A 20,625-nucleotide genomic window follows, 5' to 3' on the forward strand; every position below is an offset into this window, starting at 1 on the left:
TTTTCCTTTTCCATTTTTTTCCTTCCCCACCTTATTTCCACTGCTCTTCTTTCCCATCAAAGAGCGAGCACGAGCACGAGAGACTAGACAGACAAGACAGAGAAAGAGCTCGTAGCTCCATGCGTACTTCAAGTCCAGCTGGAAATCCCTGCTCATGGACTATTCACCCACCTCTCTCTCTCTCTCTCTCTACATATATATATTTATTTCTTCCCTCCCTCAGAGCACAACAACCGTTATTCCAGTGCTAATCTCACACACGATGCACGTCTCTCAACACCAGCCTATCCACTCCTGCACCATCGCTTTTGGCATGGTACACACCATCCTCCTCATACCATATGCTGTGTTTAAACTGGAGCTTGCTGCTGCTGCTGCCGCCGGTGCTCTTTGTACTACATGCATGCATACAGACAGATACAACGAATATACACGCACAACTACAACCACCACAAACAAACAAACAGCATCCCTTCCCCCAACCCAACCCACCACGTACAAAAGTAAGTCCATTTGAGCCCAACACCCATAGATATATACCTCTACCTCCACGAGTCTGCCAGACGGGAATAAACGGGGGTCTAAAGTGATACGGATACATGAACCGCACGCAGCTAGGTGTTAGTAGGATCAAACACAAAGATATATAATCGTGGAAAACGAAAAAAACCCGAGTTTTGAATACGGTACTGTTTTTTCGCCCATTTCGCTAGAAAAGTTGAAAATCCCGCGCTAGACTTCAACAGACGCCCGAGCCGACCTTTTTTTTCGCTTTCCCGGAAAGTAATGATAATGATAGAATCCTGAAAAGACAGAAGAAGAAAAGTAGGAACAAGAAGAAGCGTGACCGCACGCCGTTGCTTCCAACCAATCCTCCTCAACGCCCTCGGACTTGTAAGACTGGCCGACAAAAAAGCAGGCACATGATGGAGAGGTGAGAATAGATGTACATGAACATGGAAAGGATCTTCTTCTTTCCCTTTCTCTCTCTCTCTTACAGTGCTTCCGCTGAACCGTTGCTCAAACCACACTAATCAGAAGTGGGTACACTTCTTTCGCCTCGATTTCTCCTCCCTTTCTCATTCGACCCCTTTCATTCAAATGCTTCATGACCGTGAACGTGACCGTGACTTGTCATCTACAATGGGCGGCCGCCGACGAAGTCGCTCCATGATCTAACCTCGCTAGGGATACCCTCCTTCTTGGGCAGCTTCTCGCTCATGCACTGAGCAAAGAGGACGGCGGTCTGCGATGTTATTAGCATAGATTCATTGTGGCAACAGAGTATGAGTTACTCACCTTGGGCTCCATGAATAACGGCACGCCAAAGTCGACAGCGTTCCTTCTCATGACGTAGTCCTCGTCAAGCAGGCCGTTCGCCCTGTACTTGGCAAGGTTGAAACATCCACGGATGTCGTTCTTCTCAAACACCTCGCGCAGCTTTCTCTTGTCCTCCTTGGGGAATTCAATCACATCAACTTTGAGACCTTCCACATTCTTCTCAAGCAGTGTCTTGACGTCCTGGTTGGCAGCAAAGAACTTGTAACCAAGGAAGTGGATGTACTTGGCGATCTGAACAAGGGACGTGGAGTGGAGCGAGTTCGCGGTGGTGTCACCTCCGAAAAGCAGACCCTCACCAGGTTGTGGCAGACGGAAGTTCATTTGCGATTGGGCTGATGCCCAGTATGCCTCGACAAGATCCTTTCCGAAGCAGGCCATCTCACCAGTCGACGCCATCTCGACGCCAAGGTAAGGGTCAGCACCAGCTAACCTGGTCCATGAGAACTGTGGGACCTTGGTGGCAAGGTAGGGTCTTTCCACAGCCATCAAGTCGGTTGGTTCAGGAACATCGCGGCCGACAAGTGCCTTCGTGGCAACATCGATGAAGTTGGTACCGAGAACCTTGCTGACAAAGGGGAATGAGCGAGATGCGCGAAGGTTGCACTCGATAACTTTCAGGTTAGGCTCGGCGCCCTCGACCTCCTCCTTGATGATTTGCATGTTGAAGGGACCAGTGATGTTCCAGGCCTTTGCAACCTTGTCGGCAATCTCCTTGACACGTTCTTGAATCCTCTTGTCCAGGTTGACAGGAGGCAGAACAAGGGTAGCATCACCAGAGTGGACACCGGCATTCTCAATGTGCTCGCTGACCGCGTGTACGAGAACCTTGCCGTTTGAAGCAACCGCATCGCAATCAATCTCCTGTGCCCCATCAATGTATTGGGTGATGACGACCGGGTGGTCTGGGGAAACAGAGGAGGCAGCAAGCAGCTTCTCCTTGAGTTCGTCTTCGCTACGGATGACGGTCATGGCGGCACCAGAGAGAACATATGATGGGCGGACAAGGACAGGATATCCAACAGAGCTTGCAAAACTCTTGGCCTCCTCGTAAGATGTGAGCTCCTTCCATGCAGGCTGGTCCACACCGATCGAGTCGAGAATGGAGGAGAACTTGTGACGATCTTCGGCCTTGTCGATATCCTCAGGGTTAGTACCAAGGACCTTGGCTTTTCCAGACTCCTGGAGCTTAAGAGCGATGTTTTGCGGCAATTGTCCACCGACAGAAACGACAACGCCGCTTGCGGTTTCCAACTCGTAGATGTCCATGACACGCTCGTAGCTCAACTCTTCAAAGTACAGCTTGTCAGCGACATCGAAGTCAGTCGAGTAGGTCTCAGGGTTGTAGTTGATCATGACAGTCTTCTTGCCGAGCGCATTCAGAGAGCGAGTAGCGTTGACAGCACACCAATCGAACTCCACAGAGCTACCAATACGGTAGACACCGCTACCAAGAACGATTGTACCGTGATCATCAAACGTGACATCATGCGATGAGGCATTGTAGGTTGTCTATAGATACAAGTTAGCGTCTACACTCGAAAACAATGTTCGTGATTACGGCCATGATGGGTCCTAGAAGACGCCATGTCGCTCACACGACAGCAGTGTGGGATACGCACGTACTACACACACGTTAGTAATCATTCTCACTGGGCATAATGGCATGACTGACAAGATAGTTTGTGTTTGCTGGAAATTCGGCAGCCAGTGTGTCAATCCTCTTGACCCAGGGCCTGATACCGAAGCTCTTCCTGCGGGCGCGAACCTCGTCTTCGGTGCTGTTGACCGCCTTTGCAATCTGCTTGTCAGAGAATCCCATCTTCTTGGCCTTGAGAATGATCTCCTTCTTCAACCCAAAGAGACTGCCAATGTCCTCGAGCTCGTGAGTGCAATCGACAATGTTCTGGAGCTTGTGAAGGAACCATTTGTCGATCTTGGTGAGCTCGTGTACACGGTCGACAGTGTATCCTTCGTGGAATAGAGCCTGGCCGACAGCGAGCCATCGGCGATCGGTGGGATTCGCAAGTTCATTGTCGAGGTTTTCGCCGTATTTTTCGCCCTGGAAACCGAGGAATTTGGGGTCCACTTGTCGGCAGGCCTTCTGGAAGGACTCCTCAAACGTACGACCGATAGCCATGACTTCACCAACCGACTTCATGGAGCTACCAATATCGCGCTTGACGTTCTGGAACTTGGCAAGGTCCCATCGGGGCATCTTGGTCACAACGTAATCCAAACTGGGCTCGAAGTTGGCCGTAGTGGTCTTGGTGACGGCATTTGGCAGTTCAGGAAGGGTGTGTCCAAGACCGATCTTGGCGGCAGTGTATGCCAATGGGTATCCAGTGGCCTTGGAGGCTAATGCAGAGGAACGAGAGAGACGCGCATTGACTTCAATGACTCTGTAGTCAAGACCGTCTGGTTGCAGGCAGTATTGCACGTTGCACTCGCCCACCACTCCCAAGTGTCGGACAATCTTGATGGACGCAGACCGGAGCATGTGGTATTCCTCGTCACTGAAGGTCTGACTGGGAGAAACGACGATACTGTCACCGGTGTGTACACCCAGCGGGTCAAAGTTCTCCATGTTGCAGACCGTGATGCAGTTATCCGCTGCATCGCGCACAACCTCATATTCAGCCTCCTTCCAGCCCTTGAGCGACTTCTCGACCAAGATTTGCGGCGACAGAGTCAGAGATCGAGCCGACAAATTCTTGAGCTCCTCTGCGTTGTTGGCGAAACCGGAACCAAGACCACCGAGCGCATACGCCGCACGAACAATGATGGGGTATCCGACCTTCTCCGCTGCTTCCAGCGCTTCGTCCACCGTGCTTACGGCGATCGACTTTGCAATCGGGATGTTGATCTCGTCTAGAGCACGCGCGAACAGATCACGGTCCTCACTGGTCTTCAATGTCTGCACGCTTGTTCCCAGCACCTTGACGTTGTATTTTTCGAAGATGCCCTTGGCGTCCATCTGGACGCCCAAGTTGAGCGCAGTCTGTCCACCAAAGCTGAGGAAGATGCCGTCTGGCTTCTCTTTTTGGATGACATATTCGGCGTATTCGGGGGTGACAGGTAGATAGTAGATTTCATCGGCGAGCACGTGCGATGTCTGGATAGTCGCAATGTTGGGGTTGAGGAGGACCGACTTGACGCCGGCTTCCTTCAGAGCCTTCAGCGCTTGTGAGCCTGGCTTTTGGGTCAATTTCAAGTTTTCTGAGGGATTGTGCGCTCTTGGGATCATTCTCTTTCACCTACCTGAATAGTCAAATTCTCCCGCTTGACCAATGCTGAGACCACCGCTACCAATGACCAAAACCTTCTTCACATCGACAAGATCACGTGCACCAGAAATGGCGCCGCTGTTCAGATAGGCTTGCGCATTGGGTGCCTCTTGCGTCTTATTCCAGGACTGAGAGACGTGTGTGAAAGCGCGCAGCTGGCGGAGGGCTGCAGGCGACTCGGGGCTCGATCGGAGCGCAGTCAGTGGCCTGGTACTCCTCGCTGTGAAGGTGCGAGAGGAGGGAGTGGAAGGTGCAATGGAGCGGAGTCGTGCAGTGAGGGCAGGTGCGCGTCCAGCCAGCCGACCGAAAGCCATATCGCACAGGCGATCTGAGCAGCCGTGGGGGAGGGCGAGGAGGAGGAGAGGAGGGCGAGGGGGAGGGGGAAGGAAAGGTTGCAAGCTCAAGAGTCAAGATAGGGCTGTCTATCTCCAGACGATGAGTGCTGGTAGGACAAAGGCGGCAGGCGGGCAACGCGAAAGGAAGGGACGCTCAATGGGCGGAGAGGGTGCAATTGAAGACTGCTTCAGCTCAAGCCCAGCAGAGCAGAGTGCGAAGGACCTCCCGTCTTGATATGATTTATGAGTAAACTGTGGGGGAGAGGTGTGATGCTATAGCCCAAAAAAAATCCCCAAGGATTGCACTGGTCGGCCAATCAGTACTCGGCCGATACCCGGGGGGGGGGGGGTCGCACTGATGATACTGATAAGCCCTCAGCCCTCTGACGCGTTTCCGGGCGGTCAGGACACAAGAGAGGAGGAGGAGGAGGAGGAGGAGGAGGAGAGTCATGGGACAGGATCATGGTCGCTCAGTAAACAAAAGCTGTCGAGCCAGCAGCCAGTTCCTACCATGGCCGAGGGCGAAGTCTTTAAAAAGCATTCTGCTGCAAGGCCAGATTTGGTCTATCCTCGCTACCTATGGAACTATCACCATAGCATGCCTTTTTCTTGTCCAGCAAATGCAAACATCAGACCACGCGAGCCACACTTCACTCATCTACACGTCGCACCGATCGCGGCGCTACATACAAAGACCAACGCTTGGACGGGAATCAAAATTTTCTGTTGTGTAGTTGTCCACTTGCAACGTCTCCGTCAGCCTGGGGAGGGAACATGGGTTCCGTGGCTGCGATCGTGAATCATAGGGCAAATCGCACCCAAAATTCAACTTCGATTGGCTTCAACAATGACTGGTCTGTCCTTGGCCATCTTCACCTCCACTGCAAAGTCTGCTTGTCCAGTGACTCAGACGATCTACGTCTTGGATGAACTTGTTCTCTTGCGATCTCCATGCTTTTGTGCGAGTCATGTCCTGTTGCTCTTCTGTACCACAGGGTAGGAGGAGTAATAGCACTGTGTATGTACATATAGTGTATGCATGTATAAGTTTAGTAGTAGTAGTAGTAGTAGTAGTAGTAGGTCCCATCTTCTTACATGTACAGTTCGCACGCAGCTTTCCCTCCATCTGCAGAATTGTGCTTGCAACCACCCAACCTCAAGTTCAACGTGGTCTTCTCCTTTACAACTACCACGCCGCTTTCTTTTGTTTCTCTGCTGCCGTGTGTCTGCTCTTGTACTCCCGAGGGCTTTCCGGCGCCTTTGTCCCCGCCCCACCCAGTCTCTGTAGTAGATTTGGCTTTGCCCACATCCCAGCCCTACTCTCCTTGGCCTTCTCCTCGGCAGCACGATATTGCTGCTCAACATCACCAAACTCGGCCCCACTCTTAGCCTCATACACCGTTGCCAGCCCCATCTTCAGCATTTCCAATCCCACGTCTTGCCTGAAGAACCACCTGCGGTAGTAAACCTGTGCTACCACCCGATCATATTGATCGCGCCTATATAAGCGCACACGCACTCGTTGATGGAGGATTAATTGCGTCAGCCAGTCCAGGGCCTCCTTCGAGTACGGCTGCGCTTCGCGTCCCCAGTGGGCAAGTTCCGGTGCATCGACACCAGCTATTCTAATGTGAAGCTGTATTGCCTTTAGCATCCAATCAGAAGAGATGCGCCGAGGACGTAATCTCCATAGAATCAGTACAGGACCTACCGTCTGCTTGACGAGCGCCTCTCTTTTGGTCGGTACAGTTTTCCATGGCAACCATCCCCACCCCGCTAATCTTCCACCTGGGGTGTGATACAAGCGGAAGTTGTCTGCATCGCCAACGCTCGTAACCTGGCCGAACAGAGTCCTGCGTCGAAAATAATCGGGTTTGATGTGATTGACTGTTGGGATACGCCGAAAGTACGCCTTGTAGAGGCGCAGTCCGAGAACCGTCGAGACTGTCAATGCGACAGAAGGAACTAGAGTCCGCGACTCTAACAACGTCCCTGTCCAGGAGTTTGCTGTCTCCGCTCGCTTTGATCTGGTAGCGGCATTCCTCTTCTTTTCCTCGTCATGGCCTGACCAAGGCCATCGCATTGTTTACTGTCGCAAGAGTGTAGCGGTGAGAATTCAAGGAAGTGAAGAAGCAGCAACGCGGGATCAGGACGTAATTCCGCGCTAGCGTGTTGTGCCCCATGTGACTTGTTTTATGAAGAATTTGGCATGCCCAGCATCTTTCACATATAGCACTGTGTCGTTGTTGAAGTTTGTAATTATGGATGTGATAAAGTCTCAATAGGTTGGGCTACGAGTCATGAGTACATCGCGACGTGAAGATTTGATGGACACTATGTTACCACACAGAAGATCGTAGAGTATTTGATGACGATGGTCACTCATTGAGTAAATCAGGGGTCCTCGTTATGTCACAGTCTGGGGTAATTGAGGCCAGACTAAGTCTTTGCAGATCGCTCCAATTAGCATGGTCAAAACTCTACAGCCACATGCCTCTTTGATGCTATTCGATATTCCGGCCCTCGAGAACACTGTTGCGCTACCAAAGATAGACACGCGCTGAATGGTCCACTTGTTCCACCGTGCTGGTGTTGGTGCTGCCGCTCTCTCTCGTACCCATCGATCCTATTGATGGATGGTAGAGTCGCGACTCGCCAACATACTCATGGACCAGTGACTAGATATATTGCCAACATCCTGCAATCTACCAAGTATACCATGATCTTGTCATCGAAGAAAAAGATATGGTGGTTTATGATGGGTGTATCCGTGTGAACTTGGATGCAGATGTTGCCAATAGTGTGGTGATTGGGAGTCGTAGACTGGTGTATAGTATTAACTGCATGGTGCTTGGTGATAGTTTCAGCAGCATCTTTATCAACTGGATAGTGTCGTCAGTACCAGGTACTTGTCATGTCATGTATGAGGAAGACTGATGACTGTAACGCACTCACCTCAACTGTACGGGTAGTTTGCTTCCTGCCCTATGTTTTTGTTAAGCTATTCCTAGGTAGGAGCGATGAGTTTTCACGACAATCCATGTCCTCTGACCGTGTACTCTACTGGTGGCTGATTGCTGCCTAGAAAACATGGCAATGCGGATAAACTGTGCGTCAACAGTCAGGACCATTTTTTTGCTGGCCCAATCGAGTGGGAGTCTACTCGTCCCTTTGCAAGTTACGTTGTGGTAATCAATCCTGGGTGTAGCAGTGGCGGAGTCGCATTTGAGTGTATTGGGAGTTGGGAGGGATTCTGCCACCTTTCGGGCTAGGCACAGTTCACCGTGCGGAAACCGCGTCGTGAGACCAGTCTTCAAGTATCCCCATCGCCAGTACGTTTCTGTGGCCCATCGTTCCTGAAACAGAGCCAGCCTAACAGCCAGTGTCCAGCGAAGCGTTGCGGAGAGATGCGATGTAGTGGACAAGCCCCTTCCCGACCGCAAGGGAAGCTATCGTCGACGCATACGGCCCGCACACACGTGACATCCGCCTTTTCAACGCCTCGACCTCAGTCGACCGCTTGAACGGCATCGCATCTACCATGTGCGCTCCCGCCATCGATAACCAATCTTTACATGACTGCAATTTCCCATCCAGTCTTTCTACACACATATCACCGATTTGCCAGCGAATCTAGCCGGATGGTTCATTCTTGCACATAGCCCTTTCCTCGGCGTTCGTGCGCTTCGTCCTCCTGTGCTTAGCCCTCCAATCATCATATAATGTTCTCTACCTCCACCTTCGCATCCACCACCGATCCTAGCGCACTCGATGACGGAACATACCTCTTCGATCAATCCCACGATGATCTTCTGTCGGTGCCAATGTCCAGTGACAGTATACATCTGAAAGGCGGCATCACTCCCATGACCGGGCTTAGTAACCTGGAATACGGCAGGGAGTCAACTACGTCCTCGGTACACTATGGTGAATCCCACGATACGTCCGAGCTTAGTACTGGCCATATAAGTGGCGGAGACGATCATGAAGCGTCTACCCCTGGAGCATTTATCAACGGATATGGACACATGTACGCTCATTCGCCGCTGCAGGATCCGTTCACTCCCCAGTCAAACATGGGGAATGGGACAAACAACGTGCAGGCTGAACCGAATATGCGTACTGCAACCCATGATCCAAAACGGCATCCTCCACTGAAAAATCATCAAGAAGACGCTGGTGTCATGGCAAGAACGCCGCAAAGTCTGGATCGTGTATCACATGCTTCTTCCACTCCTGAACTTCCTCAGATGGCTGGTCGGCCCAGCGTCCACCGGAGGACCAATTCCACACCAGCTCGCGGCAAGGTGATTGAATTAAAAGCAAGCTCAAGTATACCTACAACGATATCATGGCAGGAGTTTGGACGACAGTGCATTCTGGCAGCAGAGAACAGCAGACTAAACCCTTTCGCTCTCCATCCCGCAGAGTACCGGCTTCTGCGAGAACACATCAATCAAGCACAGGTGACGATCTATTTGAACATCAGAAACGCCATACTACGGATATGGCATCGCAATCCGCTCGTGTATGTGTCTCTACAAGAAGCAGCAGGCTGTGCGCGCGACAAGCGGCACTTTGGACTGGCCAAAGTGGCGTATATGTGGCTGCTGAGAAATGGTTACATCAACTTTGGCTGCGTGGAGATACCGAATACCGCTGGCCCGACTCCCAAATCCAAGGCTAAAGCTGGTCTGCAACGAACAATCATTATAGTTGGTGCGGGAATGTCCGGTTTAGGTTGTGCGAGACATCTGGAAGGCTTGTTCGCTCAGCTTGGTAACCAACTGACAGAAGCAGGCGAGCGTGCACCAAAGATCGTCATACTTGAAGCTCGACCTCGGGTCGGTGGTCGGGTGTATTCACATCCCTTCCTCAACCAGTCGAGTTCTTCCCTCCCTCCAGGACATCGTTGTACTGCTGAGATGGGCGCACAAATTGTCACAGGTTTCGAGCATGGGAATCCCCTAAACACGATCATCCGTGGGCAACTCGGCATTCCCTATCATGGCTTACGCGACAATACCATTCTCTATGATTATGATGGGACGGTTGTCGAGAGAAGCCAAGATATATTGGTGGAGAAGCTATACAACGACGTCTTAGAACGTGCAGCTGTTTATCGTAACAAGCCGGCAGTGCAACGGACGGTAGAGGGTGACCGCAGCTTCTTGTTGTTCGGCCGCGAGCCTAGCGATAACGGAGGCCCAACAATTGCGCAAACTGAGGAAGCCGACGTATCGCTGCTAGCGAACGCTGATCATGCAGCCTCAACGAAGGAGGAGAAGCCTACGACGGGTGTAGAGAAGCTGGCCGGACGAGCATATCAACTGAGTGCTGGCTTCAATCCTGACATCACTGCAGCAGAGACTATGCAGAGCCTGGGATGGAAGCTGAAACTTGGAGCCTCCACTTCACAATCATTAGATCTGGACACCATCGCAAAAGGCTCCGACTTCCCAACGCTTGGACAGACCATGGACGAAGGTTTTCGACAATACCAGAGCATTCTCGATATGCAGCCCAAAGACATGCGTCTGCTTAGTTGGCATCATGCTAATCTTGAGTATGCCAATGCTGTAAGTGTGAATCAACTCAGTCTGAGTGGATGGGATCAAGACATTGGGAACGAGTTTGAGGGCGAGCATTCGGAAGTGATTGGGGGCTTCCAACAGGTTCCACGAGGCCTATGGCAAAGTCCAAGCAGGCTCGATATCCGGTTCAATTCGCCAGTCAGGACGGTTCGCTATCAGACGGACGGGAGCCAAAGCGGCAAAGCTGTCAAGATTGAGTGCAGCAATGGGGAAACATATGAAGCAGACCAGATCGTCCTGACCACTCCTCTCGGCGTGCTCAAGTCTGGTTCTGTTGAGTTTCAACCCCCACTTCCAGACTGGAAGCAGGACGTCATTGCACGCATGGGTTTTGGCCTGCTCAACAAGGTCTGTATTCGTTTACTGTTGCAATGACAGATCTGACAAACTGCGTAGATCATCCTCGTTTACGAGAAGGCATTTTGGGAGCCAGAACGAGACATGTTCGGCTTGCTCAATGAGGCAGAAATCGACGCTAGCATGCGCCCTGAAGACTACTCAGCCAAACGCGGGCGGTTTTACTTGTTCTGGAACTGCATCAAGACAAGTGGCAAGCCTGTGCTCGTTGCGCTGATGGCAGGCGATGCTGCTCATTACGCCGAAGCGACGTCGAATGACCAATTAGTCAAAGAGGTCACCGACAGACTCGATTCCATGTTCGCACCCAACCCCGTCCCACTTCCGTCGGAAACGATTGTTACACGGTGGAAGAGAGATCCTTATGCTCGCGGTAGCTACTCGTACGTTGGGCCACAGACACAAGCAGGCGATTATGATGTCATGGCACGGCCACATGGGCCATTGCACTTTGCTGGTGAAGCTACATGTGGGACACATCCAGCGACGGTTCACGGGGCCTACTTGTCAGGTCTTCGAGTTGCTGCCGAAGTGGCCGAGACGATCCTTGGGCCTATACAGATACCCAGTCCGCTCGTGGAAAAGAAGATGAAAGTGGAGGCCTCGACGACTCCGACATTGGATGGCAAACGCCGCTTTGAACCTGCGGTATCACCGCAGAAGAACGCTAAGCCAGCGCGAGTGCAGCGGGACGAAGACTATGAGGCTGCCATCATCGGAGCCATACTGACGGAAATTGGTGAACGGCCGATCAAGCCAGGCCGGACGGGGGTGAATCCTTTCCTGCTGTACACCAAGGACTTTTGGTATATTTGCAAACAGGAGGGGGATGATGCACGCAAGGCGGCGACGGGGAACCCAGAAGCCAAGGCGTCGAAACAAGAGATCAGGAACGCGATTGGGCTCCGATGGCGCATGGCAAGCGAGGAGGTCAAGAAGCCTTACCTCGAGCAAGCCAGCCATGCACGAGAGGATGCGACGGCGCATGCAGCGGACTTCAAGGAGCGGGTGGCTACATGGGACAAGGAAGCTGCACGGATACGTCGAGAGTACATTCAGGCGAATCCGCCCGAAGGAGGGAACGAGGACCTGATTCTTAACAGTCGGACTGCGATTGAACTAGGCGCTAGCAAACGGCTGCGGAGGTTGTAGTATCGGACATGGGGGCTTTGCAAGCTGATGTTGTTGTATTTTTTTTTGTTTGTCTTTTGTTTGCATACTTTGTTGGGCGAGCCTCTGCATTTGCCGTGGGTGCAGCAGGGGTGAGTGATGGGATATACCTTTGCAGCGTCGAGCATGCTTGCTTGCTACTAGAGCAGCTCAGGTAGCAAGCGAGTGTTGAGGAAGCGGGGAAGGCATGGTGGAATGAAATGGTCTGGTTGTCCTCTATTCAGCAGTTTCCATTCACCATGACCACCGGATGGAATACCGACTGGGGGCGGCTGCGGGGCACATGGATGATGTTGGCGGCTGGCATAGGTACATGAGCTGTGCTGTGCGGGTTGGTTTGATGGGGGGGGCCTAGCATGCATGCGCACCCCGTCTCTACTGCGCCCGCCAAACGCAAAACCTACTGAGAGTAGTGGGTGAGATCAAGTGAGCTCCAGCCTACTCTGTATTGTTTGTGAAACCTCCCATGTCTGCAGTTGCCTGCCTTTTCTTTTTACAGCCTTAGCGGCAACGTGTCTGTGTCTGTGTGTTTTGTTCTGGAAGCTTGACCCGAGAACGGGGAAGGGAGGCTAGGGCCAGAGTTGACCAGTTCCAGAAGTTCCAGTTGTGTTGAATCTAGAAGCGAGCTCGAGGCTGCATCGCACGTGGTTGGTGGAACTTGGCGAGTTATTTTTTGGGGCAAATGGAATGAGTTAGTACTCCTAGGCGTCAGGCACACCAAGTTGGGTGTGGGTGGTGACACCACCACGGCGGGCGGTATGGAGTCTGGGTGTGCGTCGGCGGCGGCGGCGGCGGAGGAGGAAGAGGAGGCGGTGGTGGTGATGGTGATGGTGATGGTGGTGGTGGAGAGTTGGGGGAAATCAGGGCAGACTGCATGTGGGCTCATCAGCATCAGTGATCGGTCGTCGTCCGTCGTGGATGGCCGATGGTGTGTGTGTGTGTGTGTGTGTGTGTGTGTGAAGACGGCGGCCGTTGAACGAGGGTGCATCAGAGGGCCCCCCCTCCCCACATTGTTTGGCTGCACAGTGGCTGTGAGTGCAAGGAGATTGGGTGACGAAAGACGGGTTCGCTTGGTGCCAGGTTCCGGGGACGGTGTATATAGGCAGCCTCTATCCTATATGGAGGTAGTATCTGCCCATACTGAAGACGTACCAGCTCTCTCCACACTGTCGGGGGACTGCGAGGGGGGAGGTGGGTGGTTTTGGCGACTGACTAGACGAGTATGTATACCGTAATGTATCTATTTGTGTGTACGTATTCCAGGTATAGAATGGCCCACTTCTCAGCAAGTCACACGTAATCGTCCATTCAACCAATCAAGTCTCAACGGCTGAATGCCAAGTGGTTCCAACGGCTACATACGATACACCAGCTTCCATGATACTATATCATTGTACAGAACAGACCCCAGTCCCCATACCGAATATACCGAGTGTTCGCAGCAACCTTGCCCTGCGCGTCGGCCTTCCCATCCCCATCTTGCTGTAGATGCCGTTAGTTGCCCAAGCCTCGCGTTCGGCCTGCGTACCGTGAAGCGCAATCCTGCACTGCTGCTCCTCCGCCCTCTCTGGCTCTATCTCTCATTTCTCTTCCTCTTCCTCTCTCTCTCTCTCTCCCCATGCTCCTTCTACACACCACGCCCATACCTACACCCACATCCACCCACACCCACGCCTACGCCCACACCCCTCCCCCAAGCCAACCATCACACTCCGCGACTTGTCCACGCCCGCTCGCTCCAGTTTGCCTACGCCCACCTGTCCGCTGCTTGACCAGCGACTGCGCCGCATGCCCCTTCCGACTACTCTTGCACGTCCCACCGTCCTCTGCCCTCCCAGCCCGGCCAAGCACTCATGACCTCTTTCTTTGGCCGTCTCAAATCGGGCGCTGTATGTATTGAACGCGCGCCCCCACCGCACGCGCTGGCGTACAAATGGCCGACACTGACGTCGTTTGTTGCAGGCCCCCACAAGTCCAGCAGTCGGCACCGCACCCGTAAAGAAGGACCCCAACGCGCCCGAGCCAACACCGCTGGAGAAGCTGCTCGCCAACGCTGGACCATTGCGCACCGACGGCAGCGACAAGTTCTTTGGCTTTGAGAATGTAAGTCCCGTCGCTCTTCTCCTCCTCTGCCACGCCTGTATGCTGACCACCCACCCACCCTGTAGTTTGGAAGCACATGGTATTATCTAGCCCATCTGTATCGCCTGTGTCCCTCACTTACCCTTCTCCCAGTTACTGCAACTCCATAGTGCAATGCCTATACTACTCGGCCCCCTTTCGGGAACAGGTCATCAACTTCCCCGCCCGTTCGCCGCCAGAATCGCTTGAGCGGCCTGCATCGGCCGCGCTTCCTCGATTGAACACGAACCTCAACAATGGCCAAAACTCGGCGCTGTCACCGGCTGCGCGGACCTCGTTGTCGAGTCCGACGTCCAAGACACCGGGGAAGCCAGCCACGACCCCTGGTGGCCCGAACCAGCCTGGAGGAACCAAGCCGGAAGACAACAAGGATTCCCCAGAGTACAAGAAGAAGCAGGCGTTGGCAGCAGGCCCTGTACTGCAAATGGACTATGAAAATGCAAGTGCCTATGGCATGAAGGATTCGTTATTCTCCTCGTTGAAAGACATATTCGAGGCCGTCATCGCACACAGATCACGCATAGGCGTCGTCAGTCCTCACAAACTCCTCGAGATTCTGCGGCGAGACAACGAAATGTTTCGGACACCAATGCACCAAGATGCACACGAGTTTTTAAATCTCTTGCTAAACGAGGTGGTAGAGAACGTCGAGCACTACTCCAAGAACCGCATCATGGATAATAGCGAATCAGAGGCCAACGGAACCACAACTACCTCCGGCGAGGTCGTCGCTCGAGATACACCAGCGCCCACCAAGGTGAACTCTGGCTGGGTACATGAACTTTTTGAAGGCACATTGACATCAGAGACTAGATGTCTGACATGCGAGAATACGTCCCAACGAGACGAGATCTTCTTGGATCTGTCCGTCGATCTCGAGCAGCACTCGTCCGTGACCAGCTGTTTACGGAAATTCTCCGAGGAAGAGATGTTGTGCGAGCGTAACAAGTTTCACTGCGACAATTGTGGTGGCTTACAAGAGGCGGAGAAGCGCATGAAGATTAAGCGACTACCAAAGATTTTGGCACTGCATTTAAAGAGGTTCAAATATACAGAGGATCTGCAACGGTTGCAGAAGCTGTTCCACCGCGTCGTTTATCCATTTTACCTGCGCTTGTTCAACACGACAGATGACGCCGAGGATCCAGATCGGTTATACGAGCTGTACGCAGTCGTGGTGCATATTGGCGGCGGTCCCTATCACGGTCATTACGTGTCAATCATCAAGACACAGGATCGCGGCTGGCTACTTTTCGACGACGAAATGGTTGAGCCCGTCGACAAAGCCTACGTTCGGAATTTCTTCGGCGGCGAAAACGTCCTCGCGTGCGCCTACGTTCTCTTCTACCAGGAAACCACCGAAGAAGCCATGATGAAGGAACAAGAAGCAGAGGGTCTCGCAGCAGCAGAAATGGCTACAAAGTTGAACCAAGAAGCAGCCGTAGTCACAACACCAAAGTCTAATGGCTTGGCAAACGGTTACGTGCAGCACCCGCTTCACAACGCCACCACGCCCACAGTTGAAGAAGGCGACCAATTCGCTAGTCTCGATCACGCAGCTACCGCACCACCACTCGCCCACGTACAAGCCGACACCCAAGACCAGCCGGTCCAACACGTCTCTACCACCATACCCGCTCTCGCCCCGAAGAAGAGCAACCTGGGGCTCTTTGGCAAAAGCGGCAAAGAAGAAAAGGAGCGCAAAGCAGCCGAAAAGGAACTCGAAAAGCAAATGAAGCAAAAGCGCAAAGAAATGGAGCTCCAACGCCGCGAAAACTACAGGAGACAGGAAGAAGATTTACGTGCCGCCCTAGCAGCGAGCAAAGCCTCCGCGGTTGAGGAAGAGAAGAAACGAGGGACGACTGGTGGATCCAACGGGGACGCTACAACGAGTTCCACAACAACGACAACGGCCCATGCCGAATCGGATAAACCGGCCAATGGCCACGCGAGCATAGGCAAAGGTGGTCTGAGCCGCTTCCGGCACACGAGCATCAGTCTAAAAGGCAAACCAAAGTTTTGGCAGGCAAAAGCGGACAAGAGCGATGGCGCAGATGATCATGGGCACAAGAATAGTCACGACGAACAGCCGCCGTCTCTTCCGGAGGCTCATAATAAGAATCGATTTAGCCTGGGCAGGAAGAAGAGTACGTTTAAATTCTAGACACAACAAGGGCGGTTGGGGGATGGATTACTATCTTCTCTGATAGGATTTGGGGCGCTGCTGAGAAGGAAAGGTTAGGGACTTGCATGTAGAGGAAAAGAACATGTATTACTTTTCTGGGGGGGGGGTGTTTTCTTTTCCTCGGACTTTCTTTCTCCTTTTCCCGGTTGTTGTTTATTTACCTGACACTATGAGGAATTTTGGAGGGGATTCAAAACTCGGTTGTTAGCATGGGACACGTTTGGGAGTGAGGGTGGGTAGGAGATACATGTAGAGAGAGAGAGAGAGAGAGAGAGAGATCCACAGCGAGCATTGTTGTTGGTTTTTCTTTATCCTGTGGCTTGGGATGACCCCCCCCCCCTTGTCTGGCCTTTTTATGTTTTTTTTAGGTCGGGCGTGTGTGCTTGTGTATAGTGACGCTTTCTTTCTTTCCCTCCTCTCTCTGTCGCTTTCTCCCGCTTTCTTCTTATTTCCTTGCTTTTTCTTTCCGACGTCGAGATCGAGGTCTCGCTCCTCCGGCCTCGAGACCTTGGGCCTTGAGTTTGGAAGAGAAAGATGAAAGAAGGATACGGCTTCTTGCTGTGCTTGTAATTACTTGCAGACATGGATGGGATAATCAGGGGGCAAGGGTGAGGAGATGGTATGGAATGTGCATATTCTTTTGAAGGGCTTTGCTGTTGTTGTTTTGGGGTGGATGGGCGATCTTGTTTTGGCGCTGTGGTTTGTGGTTTGTGGGGTTGAGGGGGGGGGGAGGGAAGAGGATAGAGGGTCTGTGGCTTCTTCAAGACTCTTTTAGGGCTTGTTTTGGGGGGATTAGAAGAGGGTTGTTGTTTAGATGCTTGGTGTGGTGTGGTGTGGTGTTGGGAGGGGCCAGCGCGGATGGCTTACTACCATTGCAGTGCATGTGGGATATAACTGGGCTACGCCGCAATAAGCGCCATGCGAGCTGGGGAGCGAAACAGTTGCGGTGAGCTGCTTGTTGTAATATTGAATATTAGAGAGCGGTCTTGTCATAAATGCGAATGTGCACTTTGGCGCTTATGGTAGTAGCTTCAATAATGGGCCATGCTCCTCTGCCTTCGCCTCCACATCCGCATCCACATCCACCCTCATCTCACCAGGAAGACAAAGATTTGAATCCCAAGTACCACAATGCCGCCTCCACCTCCATCTCCTCCACCCCCTCCACCCCTACCCACACCCTTACTCAAACCCTCAAGAGCACGTCCACCCCCTCCACCTCCCCCACCCACATCCTCCCAGCCCACAACCAACCCCCCCAATCCCCCAACCTCAAACCCACCCAATGAACCCTTCCACCCCTTCCCCATCTTCTTCTACGGCTCCCTCATGGACCCCGAAGTTCTCCAATCCATCCTCGCTCTGCCCCAACCCCCCTCCCCCAAACCCGCCACCCTCACCGGCTACCGCATCAAAATGTGGGGAATCAATCCCGCCCTACTGCCCAGCCTGACCGGCAGCGTCCCAGTAACAGGCGTCCTCTGGCACGTCGCCTCTGCAGACCGGTTTGCGCGGCTCGCGGCGTACGAGACGGCGGCGTATCGCTGGGAGACGTGTGAGCGGGTGTTGGTCGAGGGCGGGGAGCGCGTTGGCGGGTGTCGGGTTGTTTGTTGGGCGGGGGATCCGGAGGGTGGGGAGTTGGAGGAGGGTGGGTTTGGTTTTGAACGCTATCGGAGGTATTTCAAGGGTTCGGTTGTTAGGTGCAGGGAGAGTGCTGGGTCGTGAAGGGAGGGGGGTGGGATGGTTGATATGCGGGATGGGAATATTTATTTCTGTGCGCTCTTGGGTTTTGTGGTGGTGTTTGGTTGATTGGATTGTGAAATGCGAATAACAAGCTACTTGGATAACTGCACCGCGTGCTATAAAGGTACCCGTTCCAACCAATTTCAACTAACCGCAGCTTCATGTACAAATCAATTGTACCTGCGCCATACTGATACTATCAGATGTTACAGACTGTACGTACGTAGTGCAACTAAAAGCGCCGAACAACAACATCCCAATCCTGACAAAGTTACCTCGGCAAACCACAACCCCATTCTCATCCCCATTCAAAAGCGCGTCTACGGACGCCAAAATGACCATATCCTCTGGTCCTGATCATAAGCTCCTAAACATGAATCAAGTATAGATATATAAGCTACCGTCGCCCACGGTCATCAAGTTGTTCTACATCCCAGAGAACAATTGCACCAACACAACCCTTACTCCCTCCCCAAAGACACTCTCCACCATGGCAACCACCCGCGAAATCCCCATAATCATTGGAGTCGGCGACATCAAGAACCGCTCAACCGCCCTCGCCGACGCCAAAGAGCCTGCAATACTCATGCTAGAATCCATTCACGCAGCCTTGCAAGATGCCTTTCCTCCATCTTCCTCGTCGGTGGCGGAGCTCCAGGCTGCGATTGATAGTCTCGACGTAGTGAGGACGTGGACGTGGCCGTATCCGGATTTGCCGGGCTTGTTGGCGGAGAAGCTCGAGGTTGGGGCGAAGGTGGGGTGGAAGAGGTATTCGGAGCATGGGGGGGATAAGCCGGGGAAGTTGGTGGATGAGGCGGCGAAGAGGGTGGCGAGGGGGGAGTGTAGGGTTGCTGTTGTTACTGGAGGGGAGGCGTTGGCGTCTTGTGAGTAGTTCTCTACTCGTTATTTCTTATTCCTTTTTTTCTTTCTTTCAGTCTTTATCTTGTTCCGGGAGGAAGTTGAATCAGGAATATATTGCTAACCTCTACTCTGGCATTCCCTAGTATCCGCATGTGCAGCAGCTCGGAAACTTCCCCCACCTGGTTGGACTGCCCCTTCTGAAGCCGTAGACTCGGTCTTCACACCTACCGGTCGTGATCTAGGCAATAGTATGTGATTCTTCTTCTCTTTTCTCCGTTAGCAACGGCTCTATTTCTTCGCTCACTCACTCACCTGCTCTGATATATAGATCTGGGCGCGGTGCATCAGATTGGCGCACCGATACACGTTTACCCCCTCTACGAGAACGCATTTCGTGCTCACCGTGGACAAAGTGTGCAAGCGAACCACATCGAGAGTGCAAAACTCTACGCCGAATTTTCAAAAGTGGCAGAGCGTAACGAGTTTGCATGGAATCAGGGAAAGGCAGATAGTGAGGAAGTTATTGGGACGGTCGGAGGAAGAAACAGGATGATTTGTTTTCCATGTATGTTTTATTCTGGCTTCAATTCCCCGGCCTATACTTTTCTGCTATACAACACGCATGGATGCATAAAAGGCTTGCTTCATCGTACTCGCATCCATGTCGCCATGACTTGCTTACCCAATTCAAACAGATCCCCTCCTCATGAACGCCTTCAACACAGTCAACCTCGCCTCAGCAATCATCCTCACATCCACCTCCTTCGCCCGCACCCTCGGTATCCCAGCTTCAAAATGGATATACCCCCTCGGTGGCGCCAGCACAAAAGACAGCGATGAATTCTGGAAACGACCAAACTTCTACACATCACCCAGTATATCTCGCTCCATCGACACCTGTCTTGAGCTCTCTGGGATTTCGGCTTCCGACATCGATCTCCTGGATATATACTCTTGTTTCCCCATTGTTCCCAAGATGGTTGCTACGCATCTGGGATTACCGATCCTAGGCGGAGAGAAGAGCTTGACGCTGTTGGGTGGATTGACGAGTTTTGGTGGCGCGGGCAATAATTACAGTATGCACGCGCTCACGGCCATGACGAGGGCGTTGAGAGAGAGCAAGGGGAAAACGGGGCTTGTGCTGTGTAATGGTGGGGTCATGAGTTATCAGTGTGCCATTGTATTATCAAATGAGCCGAGGAAGGAAGGGGGGTATCCATTGGTCAATCCGCTACCAGAGCAGATCACTGATGTGGGAGTTCCAGAATTGGCAGTGAAAGCAGAAGGTGATGCTATTGTTGAGGTATGTAGTTTTTGGCTAATTTTAAGAGGCCTAAAATGGGTGATGAGGCTGACGAGCTACAGACATACACGGTCGAGTTTGAGAGAGATGGGAGTCCACTCCGAGGCCATATTGTTGGACGATTGAAGAGTGATGGAAAGCGCTTTCTGGCGAACCATGGCGATGAGAATACGCTACGACAAATGGCTAGTGGCGCGTCGGAGATCGTGGGCAAGACTGGATGGGTGTGGCAGGATAAAGAGAAGGAAGGAAGAGGGCTGTTCAGCTTTGATAAACCGTCAAGATTATAGTTTGGTATATGCATGCACGC

At 52.5% G+C, this 20,625-nt stretch overlaps 9 protein-coding genes across 9 annotated transcripts; 4 read left to right on the forward strand and 5 right to left on the reverse strand.

Moving 5' to 3' along the window:
- Window positions 1–1,138: 1,138 nt before the first annotated feature.
- ARG4 (argininosuccinate lyase) lies at window positions 1,139–4,953 on the reverse strand (the record flags this gene model as incomplete). The annotated part of the gene is made up of 4 exons (XM_066096330.1): window positions 4,600–4,953; window positions 3,014–4,530; window positions 1,300–2,850; window positions 1,139–1,246 (listed from the first exon to the last, which is right to left on the reverse strand). Exons 1-4 carry the CDS (start codon window positions 4,937–4,939, stop codon window positions 1,139–1,141), a joined length of 3,516 nt encoding a protein of 1,171 aa, XP_065953648.1. The 5' UTR covers window positions 4,940–4,953.
- Window positions 4,954–5,148: 195 nt separating this feature from the next.
- Window positions 5,149–5,424, reverse strand: IAQ61_004397 (uncharacterized protein; the record flags this gene model as incomplete). The annotated part of the gene is made up of 2 exons (XM_066096331.1): window positions 5,149–5,265; window positions 5,317–5,424. The coding sequence occupies 2 exons, from the start codon at window positions 5,422–5,424 to the stop codon at window positions 5,149–5,151; spliced, it is 225 nt and encodes a 74-aa protein (XP_065953649.1).
- Window positions 5,425–6,146: 722 nt separating this feature from the next.
- LCL3 (putative endonuclease lcl3) lies at window positions 6,147–7,043 on the reverse strand (the record flags this gene model as incomplete). Its single annotated transcript, XM_003839002.1, has 1 exon — window positions 6,147–7,043. One exon carries the CDS (start codon window positions 7,041–7,043, stop codon window positions 6,147–6,149), a length of 897 nt encoding a protein of 298 aa, XP_003839050.1.
- A 670-nt stretch (window positions 7,044–7,713) lies between these two features.
- On the reverse strand, window positions 7,714–8,091 carry IAQ61_004399 (uncharacterized protein; the record flags this gene model as incomplete). The annotated part of the gene is made up of 3 exons (XM_066096332.1): window positions 7,714–7,842; window positions 7,916–7,945; window positions 8,020–8,091. 3 exons carry the CDS (start codon window positions 8,089–8,091, stop codon window positions 7,714–7,716), a joined length of 231 nt encoding a protein of 76 aa, XP_065953650.1.
- Window positions 8,092–8,682: 591 nt separating this feature from the next.
- Window positions 8,683–12,063, forward strand: IAQ61_004400 (uncharacterized protein; the record flags this gene model as incomplete). The annotated part of the gene is made up of 2 exons (XM_066096333.1): window positions 8,683–10,902; window positions 10,951–12,063. 2 exons carry the CDS (start codon window positions 8,683–8,685, stop codon window positions 12,061–12,063), a joined length of 3,333 nt encoding a protein of 1,110 aa, XP_065953651.1.
- Window positions 12,064–12,574: 511 nt separating this feature from the next.
- On the reverse strand, window positions 12,575–12,967 carry IAQ61_004401 (uncharacterized protein; the record flags this gene model as incomplete). The annotated part of the gene is made up of 1 exon (XM_066096334.1): window positions 12,575–12,967. The coding sequence occupies one exon, from the start codon at window positions 12,965–12,967 to the stop codon at window positions 12,575–12,577; it is 393 nt and encodes a 130-aa protein (XP_065953652.1).
- A 513-nt stretch (window positions 12,968–13,480) lies between these two features.
- On the forward strand, window positions 13,481–17,128 carry IAQ61_004402 (uncharacterized protein). Its single transcript, XM_066096335.1, has 4 exons — window positions 13,481–13,970; window positions 14,044–14,184; window positions 14,250–14,263; window positions 14,317–17,128. The coding sequence occupies exons 1-4, from the start codon at window positions 13,935–13,937 to the stop codon at window positions 16,385–16,387; spliced, it is 2,262 nt and encodes a 753-aa protein (XP_065953653.1). The 5' UTR covers window positions 13,481–13,934; the 3' UTR covers window positions 16,388–17,128.
- A 411-nt stretch (window positions 17,129–17,539) lies between these two features.
- IAQ61_004403 (uncharacterized protein) lies at window positions 17,540–18,133 on the forward strand (the record flags this gene model as incomplete). The annotated part of the gene is made up of 1 exon (XM_003839007.2): window positions 17,540–18,133. The coding sequence occupies one exon, from the start codon at window positions 17,540–17,542 to the stop codon at window positions 18,131–18,133; it is 594 nt and encodes a 197-aa protein (XP_003839055.2).
- A 508-nt stretch (window positions 18,134–18,641) lies between these two features.
- IAQ61_004404 (uncharacterized protein) lies at window positions 18,642–20,605 on the forward strand (the record flags this gene model as incomplete). The annotated part of the gene is made up of 5 exons (XM_066096336.1): window positions 18,642–19,035; window positions 19,156–19,260; window positions 19,341–19,577; window positions 19,708–20,315; window positions 20,378–20,605. The coding sequence occupies 5 exons, from the start codon at window positions 18,642–18,644 to the stop codon at window positions 20,603–20,605; spliced, it is 1,572 nt and encodes a 523-aa protein (XP_065953654.1).
- Between the last annotated feature and the right edge of the window lie 20 nt (window positions 20,606–20,625).

The sequence above is a fragment of the Plenodomus lingam genome (assembly GCF_022343315.1).
Source record: "Plenodomus lingam strain CAN1 chromosome Unknown contig_19, whole genome shotgun sequence".
Classification (NCBI taxonomy): Eukaryota; Fungi; Ascomycota; class Dothideomycetes; order Pleosporales; family Leptosphaeriaceae; genus Plenodomus; species Plenodomus lingam.